The sequence below is a fragment of the Lontra canadensis genome, unplaced genomic scaffold (assembly GCF_010015895.1).
Source record: "Lontra canadensis isolate GAN:19392208 unplaced genomic scaffold, GSC_riverotter_1.0 scaffold125, whole genome shotgun sequence".
NCBI classification, from domain to species: domain Eukaryota; kingdom Metazoa; phylum Chordata; class Mammalia; order Carnivora; family Mustelidae; genus Lontra; species Lontra canadensis.
In genome coordinates this window covers 3,794,231-3,819,035 of record NW_022631119.1, presented here as the reverse complement: position 1 = coordinate 3,819,035, position 24,805 = coordinate 3,794,231, and the positions used below count along the sequence as shown (strand labels likewise).

The window sequence follows — 24,805 nt, the reverse complement described above, 5'->3', positions numbered from 1 at the left end:
TCCCGATCCTCAGTCACTATGCTGTTCACAAAGGCAAGAGCATCTCTACACAACCCCACTATTTCCCACTCCCAGTTGTTACCAGTGGGCTGACCTGGAGGAACCATTCTGCTGGTTCAGTTTGGCTGCCCAGCAGCTAAGTGTTCAATCAGACCCTCTGCCTGCATTTGAGAGGCCACTGCTGCCAGTCTTGGGTTGGACACCTAAGGTCCAAGGACGGTCTGCCCTTTGGCTTTCAGCCCCTTCATACTATTAGCTTTGGGCCTGTCAGAGCACGAGGAGTAGGTATGCAGTAAGGGTCTGGGGTGGGGTAAGGTTGTGCATTCTAGGGCAAAGTGAGGCTCTTCTGCAATGATTTTGGAGCTCACTGTGAGCTTTCTGAAACATGGTAAGAAATCTCGGAACACCAAGCATATGTGGGAATTCCACCATATAGGTTTTCCCTTCTTTAAAGCGGCTGGCATCAGGCCAAAAGGTTTAAGGTGATGTTTCAGCTTTAGGGCCAGGAAGGAGGCACAGCCCAGGTAAAAGCTAGAGATGAAAAAGCCTGGTATTTTAGACAAGTTGGTTCTCCCCACTGGAGTATCCTATGCTGCAATATAGAAAAGATCAAAGGGAAGCTGTGATGAAGTAACTCCACAATGTGCATTTATGTAATGCCTGTTGTGTCAGGCACAGGTCAAGGCTCACAGTGGAGAACAAAACAGGGAAAAACATTCTAGTTTGGGAGCCACAGACAAGTAAAATATACAGGGCATCATGACAGTAAGTGCTATGGAGAAGGAAGGAGGATAGAGGGGAAGGGGCCAAAATTTTAAACCAGTCAGGAAAGCATAGGGCCCTCTGTGAAAAGGTACCATTGGAAGATATGAGGGAGCTAACCAAATGGATATGATGAATCTTGTGCTTCAGAGAGTGCAAAGGCCCTGAGGTAGGACCCGAACTGATGTGTTTGAGGCACACGGGGAGAAGGTGCTTGTGGAGCCCATGGCATGAAGATGGACACAGAGAAGACATGAACAAATGTTGAGGTTTTTAAAATATGAGTTACTGACTTGTTATTATAAATGTCAGCTCATTAAGGAAGGCAAATTAGCTGGAAGAACTATGATAGCAAAAGGAAGACTGGATGAAAAGTTGACCAGAATGACCCAAAAATTCTACCTCAGAAACCTTCTGAGGATAGTGGAAGTTCACAAAACACTATGCTGGGAGCTAAATGAGATAATGGCAGTCAGCAGACAGTGTTTAGCGCTAATGCACTTATGGGTGTCAGAAGATGATGTGCTAAGGATTCATAAGGGTCAAAGACACTTCACTGGTAGATGCTAAAGGGTGTTATGAGTCATGATGCTAGAGGATAATGGGTCAACATACACTCTGAGGTTTGTGTCCTTATACATAAAGAACTTTTTTACTGAGTTATCTCTTTCTTGATGGAAATACTCAATGGGGGTTGGATACACACAACCATGTTAGATTCAACAGAAGAATGAAAACACACCTGAAACTGTTAGACAGTGTGTTCTGCAGCAAACATCTCACAGAACTTAGGGTTTGTCATTATTTGTATATATTATGTTGTTCTACCATTCAACTTGTTGGCACTTTACCTATTCCACAGTAAACAGGATTATCATTAAGACAACATAACATAAACTTTCCTCTGCACAATTTGGTAACAATGTTCCATCATATATATATTTAAGTAGGCTCCATGCCCAGTGCGGAGCCCAATGCAGGGCTCAAACTCACAACCATGAGATCAAGACCTGAGCTGAGAGCAAGAACTGGATGCTCAAACAACTGAACCACCCAGGTGCCCTGTTCCATCATATTTTTCAGGAGAAGCCTTCTTCTAATCTGCCAAATTGACAAAATTACTTTTCTTCCTGTGTGAATGCCTCAAGGCTTAATGAAGATGGTGACAATATGTGAAGGACCCCCTTCATTCAGGGCCCTCTTCGATAGAGTAATGTGTGACATTTTGATGGGGTATTTCTACTTATGATAATATGCGTATTTTTCTGAACAAATTCAATGATGTACAATCAGACCTGATCTCACTGAAGTTTTCTCATACCGTTCCTCTCAAGTGTGAATACTCTGATGGACACTGAGCACAGATTTCTGGACGAAGCCTTTTCCACAGACTACACACTTATAGGGTTTGTCTCCAGTGTGCGTTGTCTGGTGTTTATTCAAATTTGACCTATCCGTGAAAGCCTTTCCACATTCAGCACACACATAAGGCTTTTCCCCTGTGTGAATTCGCTGATGCACTTGGAGTTGTGATTTCTTAGTGAAAGATTTGCCACAGTCACTGCATTCATAAGGTTTCTCTCCAGTGTGAATTCTGTGATGTATAATCAATTCTGACTTCTGTCTAAAGGTCTTCCCACATTCAGAACAGATGTAGGGCTTTTCTCCAGTATGAGTTTTCTGGTGTTTACTGAGATTTGACCTGCCACTAAAGGCTTTCCCACACACAGCACACACATATGGTTTTTCTCCTGTGTGAATTGGTTGATGCACCAGGAGCTGAGACTTGGAGGTGAAGGATTTCCCACAATCATTGCATTCATAAGGTTTCTCTCCAGTATGAATTCTCTGATGAGTAATGAAGTTTGATTTCCGGATGAAAGCTCTTCCACACTCACTGCATACATAAGGTTTCTCTCCTGTATGAATTTTCTGATGCACAATGAGTATTGACTTCTGGTTGAAGGCTTTCCCACATTCATGGCATTCATACTGTCTTTCTCCAGTATGAATTTTCTGGTGTATGTTGAGGTGTGACTTTTGAGTAAAGGCTTTTCCACAGGTACCACATTCATAAGGTTTCTCTCCAGTATGGATTCTCTGATGTGTAATCAAGTCTGACCTTTGTGTGAAGGCCTTCCCACATTTAGGACATATATAGGATTTCTCTCCTGTATGAGTTTTCTGATGTGTAATAAGATTTGACCTGTTGGTGAATGCCTTCCCACATTTAGTGCATGTATAAGGTTTTTCTCCTGTGTGAATTCGTTTATGTACATGGAGTTGTGACTTGGAAGTAAAGGATTTCCCGCAGTGGCCACATTTATAAGGTTTCTCTCCTGTGTGAATTATTTGATGTGCAATCAAGTGAGCCTTCTGGATGAAGGCTAGTCCACATTTCATGCACACATAAGATTTTTCTCCTGTATGGATTCTCTGATGCACCGTGAGTGCTGACTTCTGCGTAAAGGCTTTTCCACATTCACTGCATTCATAAGGTTTTTCCCCAGTGTGAATTCTCTGGTGTATAATCAGTTCTGACCTGTATGTAAACGCCTTACCACATTCATTACATATGGAAGATTTCTCTCTAATTTGAACTTTCTTGTGTGTGACGAGGTTGGAACTATTGTTGAACATCTTTCCATATTCCGTATATATAAAGGGTTTCATTTTTGTGTGAATTCGTTGATGTACCTGGAGTTGTGACTTAGAAATGAAGGACTTCCCACAGTTACTGCATTCATATGGTTTTTCTCCAGTATGAATTCTTCGGTGTGCAATCAAGTGTGTCTTCTGGATGAAGGCCTGTCCACATTCAATACATATATAGGATCGCTCACCTGTATGAATCTTCTGATGCATCTTGAGTGTGGACTTTTGCGTAAATGCTTTGCCACAATCCGTGCACTCATGGTGTCTCTCTCCAGTATGAATTTTTTGATGTATACTGAGATCGGAGTTATAAGAGAATCCTTTCCCACACTCACTGCATTCATAAAGTTTTTCTCCAGTGTGAATTCTCTGGTGCCTTAAGAGAGAAGATACTTGGAAAAAAGCTTTTCCACATTCACTGCACTTATAGGGCTTTTCTCTAGTATGGGTTCTCTGATGTGTAATGAATTCTGGCTTCTTTACAAAAGCCTTGCCACAGTCAATGCACACATAGAGTTTTTCTCCTGTATGAACTTTCAGATGTACCCTGAGCTGTGACTTCTGGGTGAAGATCTTTCCAAATTCAGCACATTCATAAGATTTTTCCCCAGTATGAATTTTCTGATGTTGAGAGGGTGCTTGTTTATAGCTGAGGATTTTCCCACATTGATTATGGTCCCATAACTTCTCTCCTGTTGGAGAACACTCAGGGTCAGTATAGGAAGAAATTTTAATCTGTTCAGTAATCTTATTTATGTTCTTTGATGCACTGTTTCTGTAATGACTGTGTAAATCTAAATTATACTTCAAAGCATTTCCAAATGAGTCACACTGGTGGGGTCTTTTTGGTGAAAGAATGTTTTGGCTCACATGAATTATTTTTCTAATGTCCTTATATTCATAATCCTTCTTTGTAGTCAAAATTTTCTTGATGAAAGCAACATCTCTTAAAGATTTGTTTTCTCTTTGCTGATAGCTCTCTATCTGGTCACCAATCTGCCACAATTCTTCTAGAAGGAAATATAACAAAATTTCACTTATAGCATCACCTTCCTTCTCAATGTAGAAAGCAGCTTTTTCAAAAATTCTCTGCTGTAGCATTTGAAACCTAAACTCTTCTCAAAGGAGAATGATATTTTAGCTCAAAGACCAGTTAGCAGAGGGTAGAGGGGAAGGGTCAAACGGCTCATCCATGTTGAACACAGAGAAAAGGGTGACTCATTTGTTGAAGAGGCTAGTGACAGTGATGAAAGGAATTTTCTAGGATATAATTCACTGGTCAGAGTAAATAAACATTATGAACATAACCCACAAAAGTGGACAAAAGTGGAAAAAGTAAGGCAAAGAACAAGATATATAGCACAGCAACATTTACATAAATTAATAACACCCCAAGTCACTTTAAATTTTAAAATAGGCATGCATTAAAAAATATGTTATCACATAAAACAACTGCCTATGGTGAGAAGTGAGATGGGTGTGGGGAAAAAGACATGGTAATAAATCAAAAAATAAAATACAGGAGTTCCTCCCCTTATCTGAAGGGGACATGTTACAAGACCCTCATGGATACCTGCTGAATCCTCAGACAGTACTGAACCTGATTTTTTTTTTTTCTTATTCAGTCAAGGACTTTCAACTTTTCACTTAAAGGAAGCACTTTATGGCTTCTCTTTGGCATATTGGAATTGCCACCTTCATTACTCTTGTGCTCTAGGGCCACTGTTAAGTAAAATGTTACTTTAACAGAAGCACTACAATATAATGAGAGTCAATCTGATAACCAAGATGGCTACTAACTGACTAATGGTCAGGTAGCATTTATAGCATGGATATGCTGGACAAAGGGATGATTCAACTCCTAGGCTGGATGGAGTGGGATGGCAAGAGATTTCATCATGCTACTCAGAAAGGCACACACTTTAAAAATTATGAATTGTTTATTTTTGGAGTTTTCCATTTAGTATTTTTAGACTATGGGTGACTGAAACTGTGCAGAAAGTGAAATTGCGGATAAGGGCCAACTACTACAATAGAGAATCTTTACCCAGACTGATGATGATACTGTGCCCTGAATGAGGACCATGATTAAACTCAATCATGTGAAGTACAGAAATAAAACAATTACAAAAATCAGCCAACGAGCCAGAGAGACAACCGACTTTGGAAGGAAATAACAGAAAAGTACTCCTAAAGGTTAAGAGACAAAGTCATCAGTTGGGTGAAAGGCATGGGGAATGGGAAATAAGAAATCTTATGTCAGTGCCTATGGAGAAAAAAGGGAGAGAGGCTGGTTGGAGTTAATGTTCTGAAGCATCCCATAGTGGAAAGAAAAATGACAGAGGACTACCAGGAGTGGAAGTATGTAATCTACTTTGAAAGAAAGCAGATCCATGAATGCCTGAATGCATAAAGAATCTTGGACAATGGGGAAGGCAGAAAGAAAAAGAATGTTTGAGAAAAGGAGCATAACCAAGGAAAAAAAAAAGAAAACCCTGAATGAGGCAGATTGGCATGTGATCCAGATTCCAAAAAGCCAAAGAAAATGATGATTAGACATGATGAAGGCATTTAGTCATCTGAGAGGCCAATGTCAAGGGTCTTCAGGCAAGGCAACAAAAAGTTAAAGCCTCCCAAAAGAGTCATCTTAATAGCATTTCAAAGACGCCAGTCTTTCTCAAGACAGCTGAGATTTGCTCCCCTTTCTCCCACCTGTCTGGGTCACACTCGCTCACCTGGACAGCTCTCATGTGGATCACGGTGCAATGCCCATGGCTCCTGTCCTTGCTCCAACATGAAAACTTCTGGTTGGGGAACTTCATACCCTGTTCGTAAGAAATGATAAAGGACTGGATCCAGCTAATTGTGTTTCAAGGCACAAACAATAAAGTTTTGTTCAATGCAGTTTTTTTCTTCAGGAATGGAACCATATATTTCTAGGAACAGAGTAATATTCAGAATGCCCAAAGGGATAAAGAATCCTGGATAAATCAAGGACAGAACCATCACACTTCAGATGTCACAGCATTCAGCAACTGAGAATGGAAACACTGTGTGGAAGTGACTATGCTTACCCACAGAAAGCAGGTGACTGTAGGTCTCCAGCATCACATCCCGGTATAGGTTTCTCTGAGCAAGGTCTAGATGCTGCCATTCCTCTCTGCTGAAATCTACAGCCACATCCCTGAAGGACACCGATCCCTGTAAGGGCACATTCCTGTTCAATGTGAATAGTTAGCTTTGGGGGATGGAGAGACTATATTTAGGAATATGGAATATTGGTTTTGTTGTTAATTTACTTCCTCCTTTTTCCCCCCTAATTTTAAAAGACTTTATTTTAGAGAGAGAGCCAGAGTGGGAGGGGCAGAGGGAAAGAGAGAGAGAATCTCAAGCAGACTCCACACTGAGTGCAGAGCCCAACGTGGGGCTCGATCTCAAGACCTCATTCATGACCTGAGCCAACACCAAGCATCAGAAGCCCAAATGACTGCACCATCCAAGCAGGTTCCTCTTTTTAAAAACTCACCTCTCATTTCCCTTTTATTTTATTATGGAAAATTTTATTTTCCATTTCATTATGGAAAATTTTGAAAATACAGAAAATTTAAAAGAATCTACACAGTGAAAACCTGTATACCCACCACTCGGGATCTATCATTAGCATTTTAGTCTTTTTGTTTTATCACACATCTATCCTTTTATCCATCCATCAATCCATCTTCTATGCAGTTCAGAGTTAACTATAAATGCCAGTACACTTTGTACTAAATACTTGAAAATGCAAATCATTAACCAAAGTATATTTGTCTACCTTTCTTAAGGTAAAATACACTCACAATGAAATGTACAAATCCATGATGTCCATCTGAAGTTTTGATAAACACATACATTACACCTGTGTAACACAGGAACTTTAAAAAATGATATTTCATATAGGGTGCCTATTCAATATCTAGTTTTTCACAATATTTTGTGGAAGAAAGAAATCCAATTAAGAATTTCTGCCATTTGTTCTATACTACAGTCAGTTAATTATATTTCAAAGCTGAAGAATGAAATAGGCTCTCTTTTAGTCTTTTAGCAAGTAGATGAATGACCTGTGATACAGCTTCTGAGCAATTTAGGACCAGCCATTATAGAAGTCCTAGGAACAAAGAAACCAATTATTTATGTTTCTAATCTCTTAGCAACTTAAAAGACCTAAGATTTAAAAGAAGGAAAAAAGAAGACACATGTTCACTAAAGTGTCAAAAAGTAAATCTATTATGTAGAACACACTGAGGACCCAAAAAAGTTAAAGCTGTATTTGACACAGAGCAGTAAGTTTTTATTAGATAAATTTAAGTTGAAAGATGAGTATGGGGGCCTGGGTGGCTCAGTTGGTTAAAAGTCTGGCTTTGGTTTGGGTCGTGATCCTGGGGACCTGGAAGCAAGTCCTATACTGTGCTCCCTGCTTAGCAGGGAGTCTGCTTTTCCCTCTGCCCCACCCCAACTTGTGTGCACTCTCTCACTCTCTCGCAAAAATAAATAAATAAATCTTTTTTAAAAAGTAAAGAAAAAAGAAAGATGGTAAGTGTAATACAAAATGGAGGGTAGGGAAGATCATTTCCCAGAGAAGGCAAATAAAGGTGAGGAGATAGGAAAATACATGATGAGTTTGAGGAACACTAAATAGCTCTATATAATGGAGAGAAGTCTACATGCTATGTCAGGAAGGCGCTAGGGAAAAGACAGTTTGATCAGAGAACAAGTAAAGATTTTTTACTTTTAGTAAAGGTAATTAATTAGATTTTTATTAATTTTTTTCATATTAAGATCCTTATTGCAGGATAACCAAATAAATGAGGAAAAGTTTCTTATAAAATGAGTCTAGCTAATAAATGAGGAAGTTAGAATTAGAATATCATAATTTTGTAATTCCTGTGAAATAATGAATTTATTCAGTAATCATTAATGAGTGCTTAACTATTTCAGGTGAAAGGCTGAAGTTTACAAAAGATGGACCAGCTAATAAATCTACATCCAATGATCAGTTTTAACATTACGAAAAGAGAGATAACCAAAAATTATGTCTTCCTGACATGATATAATTAATTTCATTATACGATCCATTAAGTATTCTTATCAAAGAAAAAAATCCAACCTGAATCTTTTAAGCCTCCAGATTTAAAAAAATCATTCATAGATAAAAGTGAAAGAAAGAGGAACATATTGAACAATATTAACACTGAATCGTCAGCTAAATCCAGAAGGCAGCAAATGGCCCTTTTCTTCAAAAAATAAGTTACAATGGGAAAAATAGTAGAAGGGAATCTTTTCTTTATTAAAAGAGACTTAAGGGGGTGCCTGGCTGGCTCAGCTGGTAAAGCAGGTGACACTGGGTGTAGAGATTACTTAAAAATAATATCTTTAAAAAAAGAGAGAGACTTAAGAGTCATACTAACCAAATGCAACTTGTAGACTTTGGCCCTTCACTAAAACAAACCAACATTAAAAAGACATTTATCACGTGTTTAAAAAAACTCAAACAATAACCAGGTATTAGATGATATCTAGGAATTAATGTTATTTTTGGTGTGATAAGGACTTACTGGTTATGTTAAGCAAAAAGAAAGAAAAAAGAATTCTCATCTCTTAGAGATTCACGTCCAAGTATTTACAGATAAGACAGGTGTTTGGGATTTGCTTTAAAATAACCCAGCAGCTAAGGGGGCAGCAGGGTAGTTTTAGATGGAATTAGAATGCCAGAATATTAACAACTACTAAAGCTAGGTGGTAAGCACAACAGATACAAGGGCTCCTTAAACTACTCTCTCTACTTCTGTATACACTTACTTTTTTCTGTAATAAAATATCTTTTAAAAACCTGATTCTCCTACTAAAAAATTTTTAAATCTGTAAATGCATAATTGAAGGAATGGGTATTTCTACCTGGCATAAACTTTTTTTTTTTTTTTTTTTAAAGGATTATAGGAGGGGCACCTGTGTGGGTTGAGTGTCAGATTCTTGGTTTCAGCTCACATCTTCTGGGTGATGAGATAGGGCCCCATGTTGGCTCCATGCTCAGTGGGGAGTCTGCTTGGGGGTTCTGCCCCTCTATACCTCCCCCCACTCACCCGCAGTCTCTCTCTCTCTCTAAAATAAATAAATCTTAAAAAAAAAAAGGATTATAGGGACTTGAATTCCCATACTCAGCAATTTATAGAAACAATAGGAAATTAGAAGAACAAATAATAGGATCTATTAGATATTTATAGAGTACTCCAACTAACAACAGTGAAGTACACATTCTTTTCAAGCACTCACAGAACAATGACTAAGATAGATAATATAGCCTGTGAAACAAACTGCAACAATTGAAAGAACTGAAGTAATACATAGCATTTCTGACCATAATGAAATCAAACTAAAAATCAGTAACAAAGACAACAGAAAAATGTGCAAAGGAATTATATTACAAAATAATAACAAAAACTATCTGGAAAGCCACAAAATATTTGGAAATTAAACAACACATTTCTAAGTAATCTGTATGTCAAAGAGGAATTTTCAGAGAAATTTTAAAAATAGAACTGAAAGAAAGTGCAAATACAAGGTGTCAAAATCTGGGATGCAGATAAAGCAATACTGAAAGAGAAATTATACTAAATGCTTACATTAGAAAAGGGGAAACAATCCAATTAAAAAATGGGCAGAGGATCTGAACAGACATTTTTCCAAAAACATATGGAAGACCAACAGATACATGAAAAGGTGCTCAATATCACAAATCATTAGGGAAATGCATATCAAAACCATAATGAGATACCTTACACTTGTCAGAATGACTATTATCAAAACAAAACAAGACAAAATTACTGATGAAGATGTAGAAAAAAGGGAAGCCTTGTGCACTGTAGGTAAAAGCGTAAATGGTGGGGGTGGGAAGCAGCGCCTGGGTGACTGGGTTGGTTAAGCAGCCAACTCTTGACCTCAGCTCAGGTCTTCATTGCATGGTCATTGAGTTCAAGCCCCATATTGGGCTCCATGCTAGGCATGGAGCCTACTTTAAAAAAAACAAAGTAAATTGGTACAACAGGTATAGAAAACAGTATAGAGGCTTCTCAAAAAACTAAAACTAGAATTACCATAATGATCCAGCAATTCCATGTCTGGGTATTTATCCAAAGGAAATGAAAACAAACTCAAAAAGATACATGCAGGGATGCCTGGATGGTAGTCAGTTAAGCATCTGACTCTTGGTTTTGGCTCATGTCATGATCTAATGGGTTATGAGATCAAGCCCTGTATCAGGCTCTGTGCTCAGCATGGAATCTGCTTGGAATACTCTCTCTCCCTCTGTCCCTCCCTCCACTCATGCATGCACACACACACGCAGTCTCTCAAATAAGTCTTTTTTTTTTTTTTTAAGATTTTATTTATTTGACAAAGAAAGAACACAAGCAGGGGTGGGTAGCAGGCAGCGGGAGAAGCAGGCTCCTTGCTGAGCTGAGCAAGGAGCTTGATGTGGAACTCAATCCCAAGACTTTAGGATCATGACCTGAGCCAAAGTGTCTGCCTTTGCCAACTGAGCCACCCAGGCATCCCTTAAATAAAAAAATCTTAAAAAAAAAAAAGATATATGCACTCCCCCTCATGTTTACTGCAGCACTATTTATATCAGCCAAGACATGGAAGCAACCTGTGTCCATCAATGGATGAACAGATAAAATGTGATACACACACACACACAGACACACACACACAGAGTATTATTCAGCCATAAAAAGGAAAGTAGTCTTGCCATTTTTGACAGCGTGGATGGACCTTGAGGATATTACGCCAAGAGAAGTAAGTCAGACAGAGACGTACAATTACCATATGATCTCACTTATATATGAATCTCAAAATGAAACAGAACAAAATAAAAAAACAAAAGTCACAGACAGAACAGATTAATGGTTACCAGAGGTGGGGGATGGGGAGTTGGCCAAATAGGTGAAGGCAGTCAAAAGGTAAACTTGCAGTTGTAAAATAAATACGTCATGGGGCTATAATGTTATAGCATGGCGACTACAGTTAGTAGTATCGTAATGTATAAAGCTGCTAAGAGTAAATCTTAAAAAGTTTTCATCACACAAAAAATTACAACCATATGTGGTGATGAATGTTAATTAGACTTAATGTGGTGATCATTTCACAACATATGTAGACATATTTACATAATAACATATTATGTTATATATACCTGAAACTAACACAATGTTATATGACAAGCATAAATCAAAAAAAAGGGGGGAAATTGATAAATCACTAATCTAAATTCCTACCTCAAGAAACAAAAAAAAGAGCAAAATAGACTCAAAGCAAGCAGAATAAAGAATATAATAAAGAACAGGTATCATTGAAATTGAAAACAAAATTTTAAAAAACACACAAAGGGTACATGGGTGGCTCAGTCAGTTAAGGGTCTGCCTTCGGCTCAAGTCATGATCCCAGGGTACTGGGATCAAGCCCTGTGTCAGGTTCCCTGCTCAGCAGGGAGTCTGCTTTTCCCTCTCCCTGCCACTCTGCCTACTTGTTCTGTCTCTCTCTCTGCCAAATAAATAAAATCTTAAACAAAACAAACAAAAAACCACACAAGAAAAATCAATAAAACAATCCAGTTATTTGAAAAAATTCAGTAAAACTGATAAGCTTTCTTGACTGTCTAGTAGTCAACAGACTGGCAAAGATAAAAAGATACAAATCACCAATGTCAGTAATGAAATAGGAAATATCAGTAGAGATCCAGGGGTGCCCGGGTGGCTCAGTGGTTAAGCATCCGACTCTTGGCTTCGGCTCAGGTCATGATCTCAGGGTCCTGGGATCGAGCCCTGTGTGAGTCTGCTTGTCCCTCTCTCCCCCTCTGCTCTTCTCCCAACTCATGCTCTCTCTTTCAAATAAATAAAATTAAAAAAAAAAAAAATACAGATCCAGCAGCCATTTAAAGGAAAATAAGACTATAAAAACTCTATGCAAATAGATGGAAAAACTTAGAAGAAATGTACCACTTTTTCAAAACTGCAAGCTCCCAGAAGTCAGCTACTATGGAATAGGAAAGATGATGATCCTATAACCATTAAATTAAATTCTTAATTTAAAATTCCTGGAAGGGGTGCCTGGGTAGCTCAGTGGGTTAAAGCCTTTGCCTTCAGCTCAGGTCATGGTCCCAGGGTCCTGGGATCAAGCCCCGCATTGGGCTCTCTGCTCAGCAGGGAGCCTGCTTCCCCCTCTCTCTCTACCTGCCTCTCTGCCTCTCTGTCAAATAAATGAATAAAATCTTAAATAAAATAAAATAAAAGTTCCTGGAAAAAGAAATCTCCGGTCCCAGAGTTTTATTAGAGAATACTACTAAATATTTAAAGAAGAGTTAGTCTCCCCCTTCTCTCGGCCTGCCTCTCTGCCTACTTATGATCTCTGTCAAATGAATAAATAAAAATATTTAAAGAAGAGTTAGTCTCGTCCAGAAAATAAGAGAGAACACTTCCCAACTATTTTTGAGAGGCCAGCATTACCCTGATACCAAATTAGACAAAGACAGCACGAAATAAATACAACAGGACAATATATCTCATGAACTTATGTGCAGACATCCTCAAAAAAACATTAACAATCAGTAATGCACAATAAGAGTCATGAACCACCACTGTACTATATTTTGCAATGCCCTAAGAGGATCTAGAACTGTTTCAAAATAAATAAAAATACATTGGAGAAGGGGTATTCTCAAAACAGAACATTTTGGAATAGGCAAAACTGGAAAATCAGTCTTGAGGCCCCCGCACAATTTATGTAAGACAATATGAATTTCTTACTTACCTAAAGTTAAGGCTGGAGTAGTAAAGCTACAGAAGAGATTGATATTGAGGAGATGAAATTGATATCAGGTGTGAAGGTAAGAAAAAGGGACTCAAATAATTATCGGTTATTAGTTCAGTGCAACTGCTGATTTATACATATTGAAATTTAGGTGATAAGACACATACAAGGATGTACGCTAAGTAGTTGAATAGAGCACTAGTATGGAGATGAAGATTCAGGAGTTGTATATACAGAGGAGGCCACTGAATTCAGGGGAGGGAAAGAGCATACAAGGAAGGACAAGGACAGAAGAAAGTTCATCTGTATCTGTGGAATATATATCTTAGAAATTTGTGGTTTTTAATGTCTAAATTATGATTTTTTTATTTCTTCATTTAATTGTGGTCAGAGACTATAGTTTGCTTCTTTGTGATGTGTTGATTCTATTTATGGGGCTTAAAACATTGTCATTTCTTTAAAAATGTCCCCTATAGGGGCGCCTGAATGGCTCAGTGGGTTGAGCCTCTGCCTTCAGCTTAGGTCATGATCTCAGGGTCCTCGGATCAAGCCCCACATAGGGCTCTCTACTTAGCGGGGAGCCTGCTTTGCTCCCCCCCCACACTCTCTGCCTGCCTCTCTGCCTACTTGTGATCTCTCTCTGTCAAATAAATAAAATCTTTCAAAAAAAAAGTTCCCTATATATTTGCAAAGAATACACGTGTTCCAGTTTTTCTTTTTCACATATTTGCATACTGATACCCTACATACACTGAAACCTCAGCCCCCAGACCCAGTGTCACCAGAATTTAATGGGGAATAAAGAATATGTCATATTAGCTTTGACTCCTTGCCAAATGAGCTTCTTATAAACAGTTTGTCCAGGAAAAAATCTCCTCATTCAAAGATAACAATAAATATCTCCTGATGTACAAAGATACTACAGCAAAAGGAATGAGAGAAAAAAAAGAAGAAATTAAAAGGAACATGCTAGAAATAAAATGCCACAATATAGAAGAAAACACATTCACTATGATTTCAAGGAATTCACTAAAATAGTTAACTGCCTAAAATAAATAGGAATCTAAGAGTCCAAGGAAGAAATAATGGACAAACAGACTAAAGAAGATGGTTATATAAATTTTTAAAAAATAAACTGGCAGAACTCTGTAAAGAAAAAGCAACACAGCAATGGGAGGTCTCCCTAAAAGCACTAAAACACCATGTAAAAATACAAAAAGTAGCAAGGAACAGATAAGTGAACAACATGAAATGGAAATAAGGATTTTTAAAGGAAAACAAAAAAAACAGAGTTCAATAAAAAACATCTAACAAACAAAAGAATCCTTGAAGTGGAAGCATAAAACTTTAATCATTAGTCACAGTATAAATTTAACAGATATTGTCTAAAACAAGAGATTAAAAGATTCAGTTAAAAAAAAAAGAGGGAGGCAAAATAAGAGACTCTTAACTAAAGAGAACAAACTGAGGGTTGCTGGAGGGGAGGTGGGCAGGGGATGGGCTAAATGGGTGATGGGAATTAAGGAGGCACTTGTAACGAGCATTGGGTGCTATACGTAAGTGATGAATCACTAAATTCTGCCCCTGAAACTAATATTACACTATATGTTAACTAACTAGAATTTAAACAAAAACTTGAAATATTAAAAAAAAAAAGATTGGGTTCAAGATATTAATGTGACAAAAGATCACATTAAAAGAACCAACCACAAAGAAAAGAATCCAAACCTTCCAAATTACCAGAACGGACTGAGAACCAAAGCAAGAATACAGAGTATAAGGTGAAAGATATAGAAAAGAAGTATCTTTATCAGAAATGTATGTAAAATAACATCTTTCCAAACTGTTGTACAGAAAAAGTGCCCAAGGACTCTGAAGGATGACAGTAAAATGATAAGCAAAAGACCTATCTGGAAATGCCAACAGAAAGGAAACAAGAACCTCCATCTTAATATCAGATAGGGCTGAATTCTAGGAAAATAAATATTAAACATAACAAGACACAATCCAAAATTAATTTCAGATGTCATTATTATCACTACACCAAACTTCATAGCATTGAAGTTTATGAACAGAAACTACAGGCAAATATAGACAAATATATTTGTGGTGGGAAACTTAGTATCTCTCAGCTCCAACATATAAAGTAAAAACAAAACAAAACACACTGTAAAAACCTCATAACTATATAAGATAGATTATTGATAAGACAGCAAATTCTGTATCCTGAAACATTCTTGTGCCTATATAACATTTAGAAATATTAAACATAAAATTTGCACGCACTCACACTTTACACAAAACATTCCAAGAAGTAGAATAAAATCACCGTAAATAAATCTCTCCAAAGCTTCAATCCTAATTTTATTAAAAGCAGAATGAGCTTAAATAAAAATCTTTAATACCTAAAAGTGAAAATGGAAATAGGGGGGTGCCTGGGTGGCTCAAGTAGTTAAGGTCTCTGCCTTCGGCTGAGGTCATGATCCCAGGGTCCTGGGGTCGAGCCCCGCATCAGACTCCCTGCTCAGCAGGGAGACTGCTTCCCTTCCTCTCTCTCTGCCTGCCCCTCTGCCTACCTGTGGTCTCTGTCTGTCAAATAAATAAATAGAATCTTTTTAAAAATTTTAAGAAAATTAAGTAGTAATTAAAAATTTGGTGAGAAATTTGTTTCTAGAAATTCATCCACTCCGTCTAGATTTTTGTACTTATTTGCATTAGACAAATTATTTTCCTAAATTATTTCTGAACATTGTTTTACTGTCTATCTTATCTTTTGATATATAGCATTTTTATTATTTTTGAGATATTTTATTATTTTAACTTTGGAGTGGACTGCTAAGTGAGAAAATAATGTCTGTTTCACATGTGTCCCTGTGATAAACCCTACTGGACTACTGTTTTCATGTACTCTTGAATTCAGTTAGTTAATACAGTTATGACTACTGAATCTATGTTCATAATTTCCAGTTCTTTTACTGTTCTTGACTGGTTTGGTCATCAAGATTAACATAGTAGGGGCGCCTGGGTGGCTCAGCGGGTTAAGCCGCTGCCTTCGGCTCGGGTCATGATCGCAGGGTCCTGGGATCGAGCCCCGCATCGGGCTCTCTGCTCAGTGGGGAGCCTGGTTCTTCCTCTCTCTCTGCCTGCCTCTCTGCCTACTTGTGATCTCTCTCTGTCAAATAAATAAATAAAATCTTTAAAAAAAAAAAAAAGATTAACATAGTAAAAACAATAAAACAAATACCACAACCAAGGTTGGGAATAATTTTAGGTATCATCTTTACCCAAAACTTTCGCAAAAAGATCAACTATTAATCCACATGATGTTTTCCACCATTTTTGACTGTGTAGGAAATGTTTGATAAACATTTTAATTTCTGCAGGGGCTTCTGAACCATCTGTATTTATCAATTTTGACATTTATTTTTTGTAAAACTGTATCCCTTCTGTTTAGGTTTTCATAGTTTTGTATGATTTTGTATACTATTCATTTGAGATTTTTTTTTTTTAGATTTTATTTTTTTTATTTGACAGAGAGATCACAAGTAGGCAGAGAGGCAGGCAGAGAGGGAGGAAGGGAAGCAGGTTCCCTGCTGAACAGGGGACCCGATGCGGGGCTTGATCCCAGGACCCTGGAACCATGACCTGAGCCAAAGGCAGAGGCTTTAACCCACTGAGCCACCCAGGCGCCCCTTGAGATTGTTTTAATCTTTGATAATGCAGTAACTCTCTCTCCTGTTTTGTTACATACCTTCAGTGTATCTTTACTCCCTGTTCTTGATCACCACCACATTCAGAAGCCACTTATGCTTTTTTTTTTTAAGATTTTATTTATTTATTCGACAGACAGAGATCACAAGTAGGCAGAGAGGCAGGCAAAGAGGGGTGAGAGGAAGCAGGCTCCCCACTGAGCAGAAAGCCTGATGTGGGGTTGATCCCAGGACCCTGGGATCATGATCTGAGACGAAGGCAGAGACTTTAACCCACTGAGCCAGCCAGGCATCCCGCCACTTATGCTTCTGTCAGACATGTTCATTAATTATGTTTGTTCTCTACATGACTAATTTCTTCCCTTATCTTATTTTTGTTGTTGTTGTTATTTTCTAGTCCTTATTGTTATTTTATATTTATTGAATTCTTTTTCTAACTTCTTCAGTTATAAGTGCTACTTATTCCTTAGGTCTCCCCCACCACCAAAAACTTCCAGGATTCCTTAAAAAGGCGTTTAAATCTCTGTTTTTTCCCCTCTATCTATAGTTTAGCTTTGCCACACAAACTTTAAAATGTAGTTCTTATTAAAAAATTTTTAAAATTAACATATAATGTATTATTTGTTTCAGGGTTAAAATGTCGTTCTTTATTTAACTGAAATTAAACACAAGGAATTTTCTAAGATCCTTTATGGTTTTTCCCTTTAAAGAATTTTCTTTTTTAATTTATTTATTAGATTGAGAGAGAGAGAGAGAGCATGCCAAGCACAGGCAGACAGAGTGGCAGGCAGAGGCAGAGGGAGAAGCAGGCTCCCTGCTGAGCAAGGAGCCTGACGTGGGACTCAATCCCAGGACACTGGGATCATGACCTGAGCCGGAGGCAGCCGCTTAACCAACTGAGCCACCCAGGCGTCCCAAAGAATATTTATGTAGGAAAAAAATTAAAAGTTTTCATATATGAGAGTTTCTTTTGTTAGCCTTTTACTTTTTTAAAAACTTTTTAAAAAGTTGTCGTAAAATACACTTAAAATTTACCCTTTTAAATGTACAGTTCAGATATTAAGTCTTTTCTCAAAGCTGTGCAAAAGTCTTTTACTTCATATTTCTAATTTAATGCTCTTGGTTAGAGAGTAAAATCAACATTATAGCAAAGTTTCATATTTTTGTCTGCTTGGATTAATGTTTCTGGGAGTAGTTAATAAAACAGATCAGTGGAGAACCAACATCTAAAAAGCAAATTTTTAAAAAGAACAAATAAATATTTATGTGGGGAGAAACAGTTTAAGAAGAAATAGAGAAATACTTTCAGAATTGTGCACGAAAATGATTTCTAATCAGGAATCTCATCCTCAGCCAAAGATCAACATAGCATAGGACAAAATAAAAGGCCACTTTTGATATTCCACCTCTCCACTGTCATACAGTTGGCCTCTAGATGTGGAGACAACCATGTGTTGCTCATTCTTGACAGAAAGATCAAGATTTGCTTCAGGGAAGTAAAAGTCTGGTTGCTTCCTGTGACCCAGCTGCCCCTGCCCAGAGGATCTGGTGACATATCAGAGGTATTTAGTCCCAGGATGAATCCCTACCCCCTGGGATTCTTCCTTCTCACCTCATATGAATTATCACGTTCCTCTGGAACCAGGACCAGGGATTTCTGGGGAGAGGTCCGATTAGCTGACATGGTCATGGTAGGTCTCAAACTTTATTCTCTCGGGAGTCTAAAGCTTTGTAGACATCTGTAAACTCAAGCAGAGCTGCTGGAGACAGGCAGGCTGGAGTCTGGAGAAAGATCTAACCCAGGGGCTCCCTAGAGACACCAAAAAAACCTAGAACGACAATGTCCACATGGTCAGATACTAGGCATTTATCTCACAGACCTTTCCTGTGAATACCAAGGTGAAGTTCCCTGAGCTAGACACACTGAGCAGAGGCTCTTAAACTTGAGTGTGGTTTCAAAACACTTGGGAGGACTTCTTAAAATACGGTTAAAAATCCACAACCTCACTCTCAGTTTCTGATTTAATAGGCCTAGGGTAGCAAATGTTTTAGTCTAGCCAGGCTGCTGTAATAAAATACCACAGACAGGTAGCTTATAAACAACAGAAATTTATTGCTCACAGTTCTGGAGGCTGGAAAGTCCAAGATCAAGGAGACAGCATGGTCATATTTTAATCAGGGGCCTCCTCCTGGTTCATAGCCATTATACCTTTTTGCTGTGTCTTCACATGGTAAAAGGGGTTCAGGAGCTACGTGGGATGTTTTATAACAGCACTAATCATTTATAAGTGCCCACCTCTATGACCTAATCAGTTCCCAAAGCCCTCACCAACTAATACAATATTTCTGGAGATTAGGATTTTCAACCTAAAAATTCTGGGAGAACACAAATATTCAGACCATAACAGGGCCCAAGAACCTGTATTTCTAAGTAGTGCCCAGGTGCTGGTCCAGGGACCACACTTTGAGAACCAGTGCTATGGAGAATATAAAGTTTAATGAAACCTGTGATGGGTATTAGTCATGAGAAATGGAGTAATATACTTAAAATTTGAACTGTAGCTCAGCTATCTTTCAGCTCTGAGAATATGAAGACGTTCCTTCCATTTTAGTTTCAAAAATGAGGATAAAAGTACCTATTTCACATCTCCCTGGCACACAAGAAGCACCTGATAAATCTCAACAATTACCATTCTCTATTAGATATTAAAACAATATAAAAATGATGTAATCAAACAGAGAAAACAACAGCTCAGACAATACTGACTTATATATGTTAAAAAATGGCATTCAACTGAGTGTGCACAGGACATTTATTGTGTAAGCAGCACTGACATAACTGACCATCCACCTGGAAAAAAACAAACTATATTCCCATCATACATTATACATTAGGTTGAATTCCAGCAGGACTAAACATTTATGTATTTTATAAACCCCAAAAGATACTTTTAAAAATTTTAGTAGTATTTGTTTGTATGAACATTGTGGTGGGGTGGCAGAGAGCCTTATTGCATATATGAGAAAACCCAGATGTTATAAAAGAAAAAAACAGATATTCCTGGTTAGATGACATTTCTCAGTTATATATTAGAATACACTTTAAAAGCAAAGATGAATAAATATATACACAAAATTTAAATAAGTAACAATAAGTTATTTCTAAATTAAAAAAAAAAACTAGCAATCAATATGGAAAAAAAAATTCCAGAAAAAAAAAATCTGAACACGGGATATGAAAATTCACAGGAAATTAAATTTAAATGGTAATTAACCAAAAAGATGCCAATTTTAATAACAGGAAAGTGCATTAGAGCAATTAGATATTAATTTTTCCTAAGAATAGTAAAAACTTATTTTATGTTTTAAGTAGGCTCCACATCCAGTGTGGAGCCCAACAGGGGTGGGGGGGTTTGAGCTCACCACCCCAAGATCAAGACCTGAGCCAAGATCAAGAGTTGGTCCACCAACCGAATGAGCCCCCAACGTACCCAGTAAAAACTTATTTTAAAAAATCCAATGCTGGAAAGCATTTGGGGAAATGACCCATTTTATAAATTATTGGTGGGAGCTTGAATGTTATGGTATCTTTTGAATTACTTAGTCATATCTATTATTAAAAATAAGCAACTCTTCCTATAGTTTCAAATATACAAAGCAGATACTGACGGAAGGACAAGAGGACAAATCACCACTCTAGTGAGTTCACCTTTCTCTCTAACTAAGCAGACAAAATAAACAGAATATATATGAAACAATACAATAGAGAACACACATTGTTTTGATGTAATAGATGTGTCATTTATGAAAACCGACCAAGAACTAGACGGTAAAGCAATTTTTAAACTCGAGCATTACGGAGAGGCATTATGTGAAATAGACAACGCACTTCTAAATAACTCATGGGTGAAAGAAAAAAAAATAACTAAAATTTTAAAAGCCAGTACTTCGATTTGAATAAAATGCTACACATCGTAACTTATGAAGTTTAGAAAGCAAGCCCATCATAGACCCCACCAAACCCCATAACTGACTCCACCGCTCACTGACCACTGACTCCCATCACTGAGCCCACGAATCCCACATTCATCTCAAAAACCCCCATCACTGACCCAAGAGACTCCCAACACTGCTCGCAACGGCTACGGATGCCACAAACTCTTCACCACTGAGCCCAGAAACCACCATCACTCACTCTACGAAGAACATCCCCATCATCGACCCCACAAAATCCCTAATCACGACAACGAAAATCACCTCAGAGACCTCTCGGAATTAAAATGCAGAGAAACTCCGGACACCAGCGGCCAAAAAGCTTTCGAGGACCACTTCCGCTTCCGGCCTAGCCTTTAGCATCCTCTCTCAGGAACTATTGCTAGTGCTCATGCTCTGAGTTACCTTGGAAGCCGTACATGCCAACAGTTAACATGGCGCCGGTCTCGTAAGAGACACTGTCGGACCGAGAACATGGTCTCGCCCGATGGTGCTTCTGCGCGCGATCCGCCATCTTTGAGGTGTGTCCGTTCCGTACAGCGGAGAAATAGGCCTCCCGCCGGTTTTCAGAAATCGAGGCCAGGATTGCCACATAGAATGCAGGTAGCCCTGCCCGAGGTAGGCTTCTGGAAAGGAGAAGGTATTGGCGATGGGGTCTGGTACTCTGTGTTATATTTAGAAAAGCTAATTTCCCTCTAAGGATATGGAGCTCTGCTGAGAGCCATTATCTACTGGGAGAAACCACCAGGGATGAGGGGAGCCAGGAAGGAAAAATCACTAAGGGAGAAGGACAGACGTCTTATATGTTACTGTTGAATCTTGGGAGGAGTCATCGGCGGATGAGGGGGAGAAGTCAAGACAGTACAGTCTACTCTTTGGAAAAACCGCTCAGGGAGAATATGGAGACGTTAGAATGGGAGCCCCACCCTGGACGAAACCACCCGGCAAGACAGATGTCAGAATGGGCAGTCGGCTGCAGAAAGGGTAGTTTAGCCTTTATGGGAGGAACCACCTGGGGAAATAGGGTACAAGTTGAAGTGGTTCAGACCTCTCCTGAGGGATACCACCAGGGCAAGAAGGCACTTTCTGAAGGGCTGGTGGAGGGAAATGGAGCCTTGAATTCCCATCAATCTCCGTTAGTAGACAACAATTATAAAAATAATAATGGTTTTTAATACGGTCAACGTGTGACAAAAAGTACCGAAGGAAAAATGCTATTTTTGTTTTAATTTACAAATTAAGTTTGTAAATTAAAATCTAGGTAATAATAATGTCCTTGGGATATGAATGAAGCCTAAAGTCCAAGGGGCAAGGTGCTGGGGGGGAGAAGGGGGTTGCGCTGTGGAGACACAATTCCTTTCATCTGGTGAACTCCTAAACATTCTTCAAAACCCCCCCAAATATTGCCTCTGCCAGAAAGTTCTGCCTGACAGTGGTAGGAGGTTCTATGACCTTCTGAAAGTCTATGTCATCCCAGAAGTCGGGAAAGTGTTTTGAGGGAACTAGACCTAGGCCCTGGTGTGGGCCCGCTGGGTATCTTCAGGCCAGTTATGTCCCTCTCTGGGATTCAGCTGAAAAATAGGGCCAGTTAGAGGGCTGGACTATGCTTACACCAGATCTTCCTTCTTTTCCCAAAGCCTGGTTGAAGGAATAAAATCTGTGGAAGTCTATTAGTGAACACACATTTTTACCAGAGGTCTAAGAATTACTGTTAACTTTGTTGGTAATGTGATTTTGTTATAAGACTTACCTTTTAGAGATTTATATAGAAATACTAACGAGCAAAACGATAGCTTAAAAAACATCACTGAGGGGGCGCCTGGGTGGCTCAGTGGCTTAAGCCTCTGCCTTCGGCTCAGGTCATGATCTCAGGGTCCTGGGATCGAGCCCCGCATCGGGCTCTCTGCTCAGCAGGGAGCCTGCTTCCCTTCCTCTCTCTCTGCCTGCCTGTCTGCCTACTTGTGATCTCTGTCTGTCAAATAAATAAATAAAATCTTAAAAAAAAAAAAATCACTGAGGATGGGTAGATGGATAAAACAAAAATAACAGAACGTTGGTAAATGTTGAAAGCAGGTGATAGGTACATTATGTTCGTTATGATGTTTTCTTCAGTATTTGTGTGAAAATCTCACAGTAAAAATTTAACACAAAAGGAATGTAAAAATAATTTACAAGGGAATATTATCAAGAAGAAAGCAGGTGTGTTGATAGTATCAGATTATGCAGATTTCAAAGCAAACAATATTAACAGAGATGTTCCATATTTTAATAAGATGGCGCTACCAACAGCATACAACACTAGTAACATTTATCTAACCATAGCTCTGAAATATATAAAGCAAAAAGTGGTAAAATAGGGAAATTTTGAGGAACTAACAATCATAGTAATAAATTAATGTATCTTTCAGAAACAGGTCAAATAAAAGAAAGGTAGGTATAAGTATATATTGGGATAACATAAGTAATTTGCTTGATATATGTCTACATTTTCTTTTATTTTTAACCAGAAAAAGAACATTTTTTTCAAATATACATAGGTCATAAAAATTCTCCAAAAAGTAGGACGTAAAAGACATTATAAAGCCCTCAAAATGATATCACATATGCCATACTCTCAGACTACATAAAAATGAAAATAGGGGGGCACCTGGGTGGCTCAGTGGGTTAAGCCTCTGCCTTCGGCTCAGGTCATGATCTCAGGGTTTTGGGTTCGAGTCCTATGTCGGGCTCTCTGCTGAGCAGGGAGCCTGCTTCCCCCGCACCCTCTGCTCCTCCCCTATTCCCTCTGCTGCTCCCCCATGCTTGTGCTCTCTCTCCTTCTATCACTCTCTGTCAAATAAATTCTTAAAAAAGAAAAAAAAAAGAAAATAGGAACCAACAACAGACAATAAAATATATAAAATGTTCCAAATGCATGTACATTAAAATACACACATTTGGGGCGCCTGGGTGGCTCAGTGGGTTAAGCCTCTGCCTTTGGCCCAGGTCATGGTCTCAGGGTCCTGGGATCAAGCCCCACATCAGGCTCTCTGCTCAGTGGGGAGCCTGCTTCCTCCTCTCTCTCTGCCTGCCTCTCTGCCTACTTGTGATCTCTCTCTCTGTGTCAAATAAATGAATAAAATCTTTAAAAAAAATTTTTTTTAAATGAAAATAAAAAATAAACTACACACATCTGAATAATCCTTGGGTTAAGGACAACATAACACTGGCTATTGCAAACTATTTAAATGAAGAGAAAAATGATAGATAGTACTTCCATATGAAAACTCCAAGAGATGGGCCACAGTGTGATACCCAGAAGAAAATCTCACCTAAAATTAGGATATTAGGAAGAGTGAAAACAAATTACTTAAGCTTTAATTTAATCACCTTCTACCAAAGTCCTAATAAATACTCCCAATAAAACTGGAAAAGAGGAATTGATATAAACAAATGTTAATAAAATAAGTAGGAACAAAATCCTAGTAGAGATAATTAATAAATACATGAGCTGTTTCTCTGTAAACGAGTGCAGTCATTTTTTAAAAGACTTTATTTTAGGGGCACCTGGGTGGCTCAGTCATTAAGCATCTGCCTTTGGCTCAGGTCATGAACCCAGGGTCCTGGGATTGAGCCCAGGACCTCCTGCTAGGCAGGAGGCCTACTTCTCCCTCTTCCACTCCCCCTGCTTGTGTTCCCTCTCTCACTGTATCTCTCTCTGTCAAGTAAATAATCCTTCTCCCACTCCCCCTGCTTGTGTTCCCTCTTCCCACTGCTTGTGTTCCCTCTCTCACTGTATCTCTCTCTGTCAAATAGGGGACGGAGAGAGATAGAGTGAGAGAGGGAACACAAGCAGGGGGAGTGAG

General features: G+C 38.6%; 1 protein-coding gene across 6 annotated transcripts; it reads right to left on the bottom strand.

Annotated features, from left to right (window-relative positions):
* Positions 1-21,320, bottom strand: LOC116857726 (zinc finger protein 585A). Of its 6 annotated transcripts, none has more exons than XM_032842065.1 (5): positions 21,225-21,294; positions 18,580-18,796; positions 6,492-6,618; positions 6,153-6,242; positions 1-4,427 (listed from the first exon to the last, which is right to left on the bottom strand). In XM_032842065.1, the coding sequence occupies exons 2-5, from the start codon at positions 18,655-18,657 to the stop codon at positions 2,092-2,094; spliced, it is 2,631 nt and encodes an 876-aa protein (XP_032697956.1). In that variant the 5' UTR covers positions 18,658-18,796; positions 21,225-21,294; the 3' UTR covers positions 1-2,091. The 6 variants fall into 6 exon arrangements, with proteins under 6 accessions (XP_032697956.1, XP_032697961.1, XP_032697957.1 ...); XM_032842070.1 differs by having other exon boundaries at positions 1-4,109; XM_032842066.1 differs by having other exon boundaries at positions 21,234-21,284.
* Between the last annotated feature and the right edge of the window lie 3,485 nt (positions 21,321-24,805).

Excerpts from the sequence above, each read along its gene's own strand:
- LOC116857726 (XM_032842065.1), bottom strand. The coding sequence starts at position 18,657 with ATGACCATGTCAGCTAATCGGACCTCTCCCCAGAAATCCCTGGTCCTG. Across the intron at positions 6,619-18,579 it reads AACGTGATAATTCATATGAG|GGATCGGTGTCCTTCAGGGA; the intron begins GTGAGAAGGAAG and ends GTGCCCTTACAG. Across the intron at positions 4,428-6,152 it reads TCCACATGAGAGCTGTCCAG|AAGAATTGTGGCAGATTGGT; the intron begins GTGAGCGAGTGT and ends ATTTCCTTCTAG.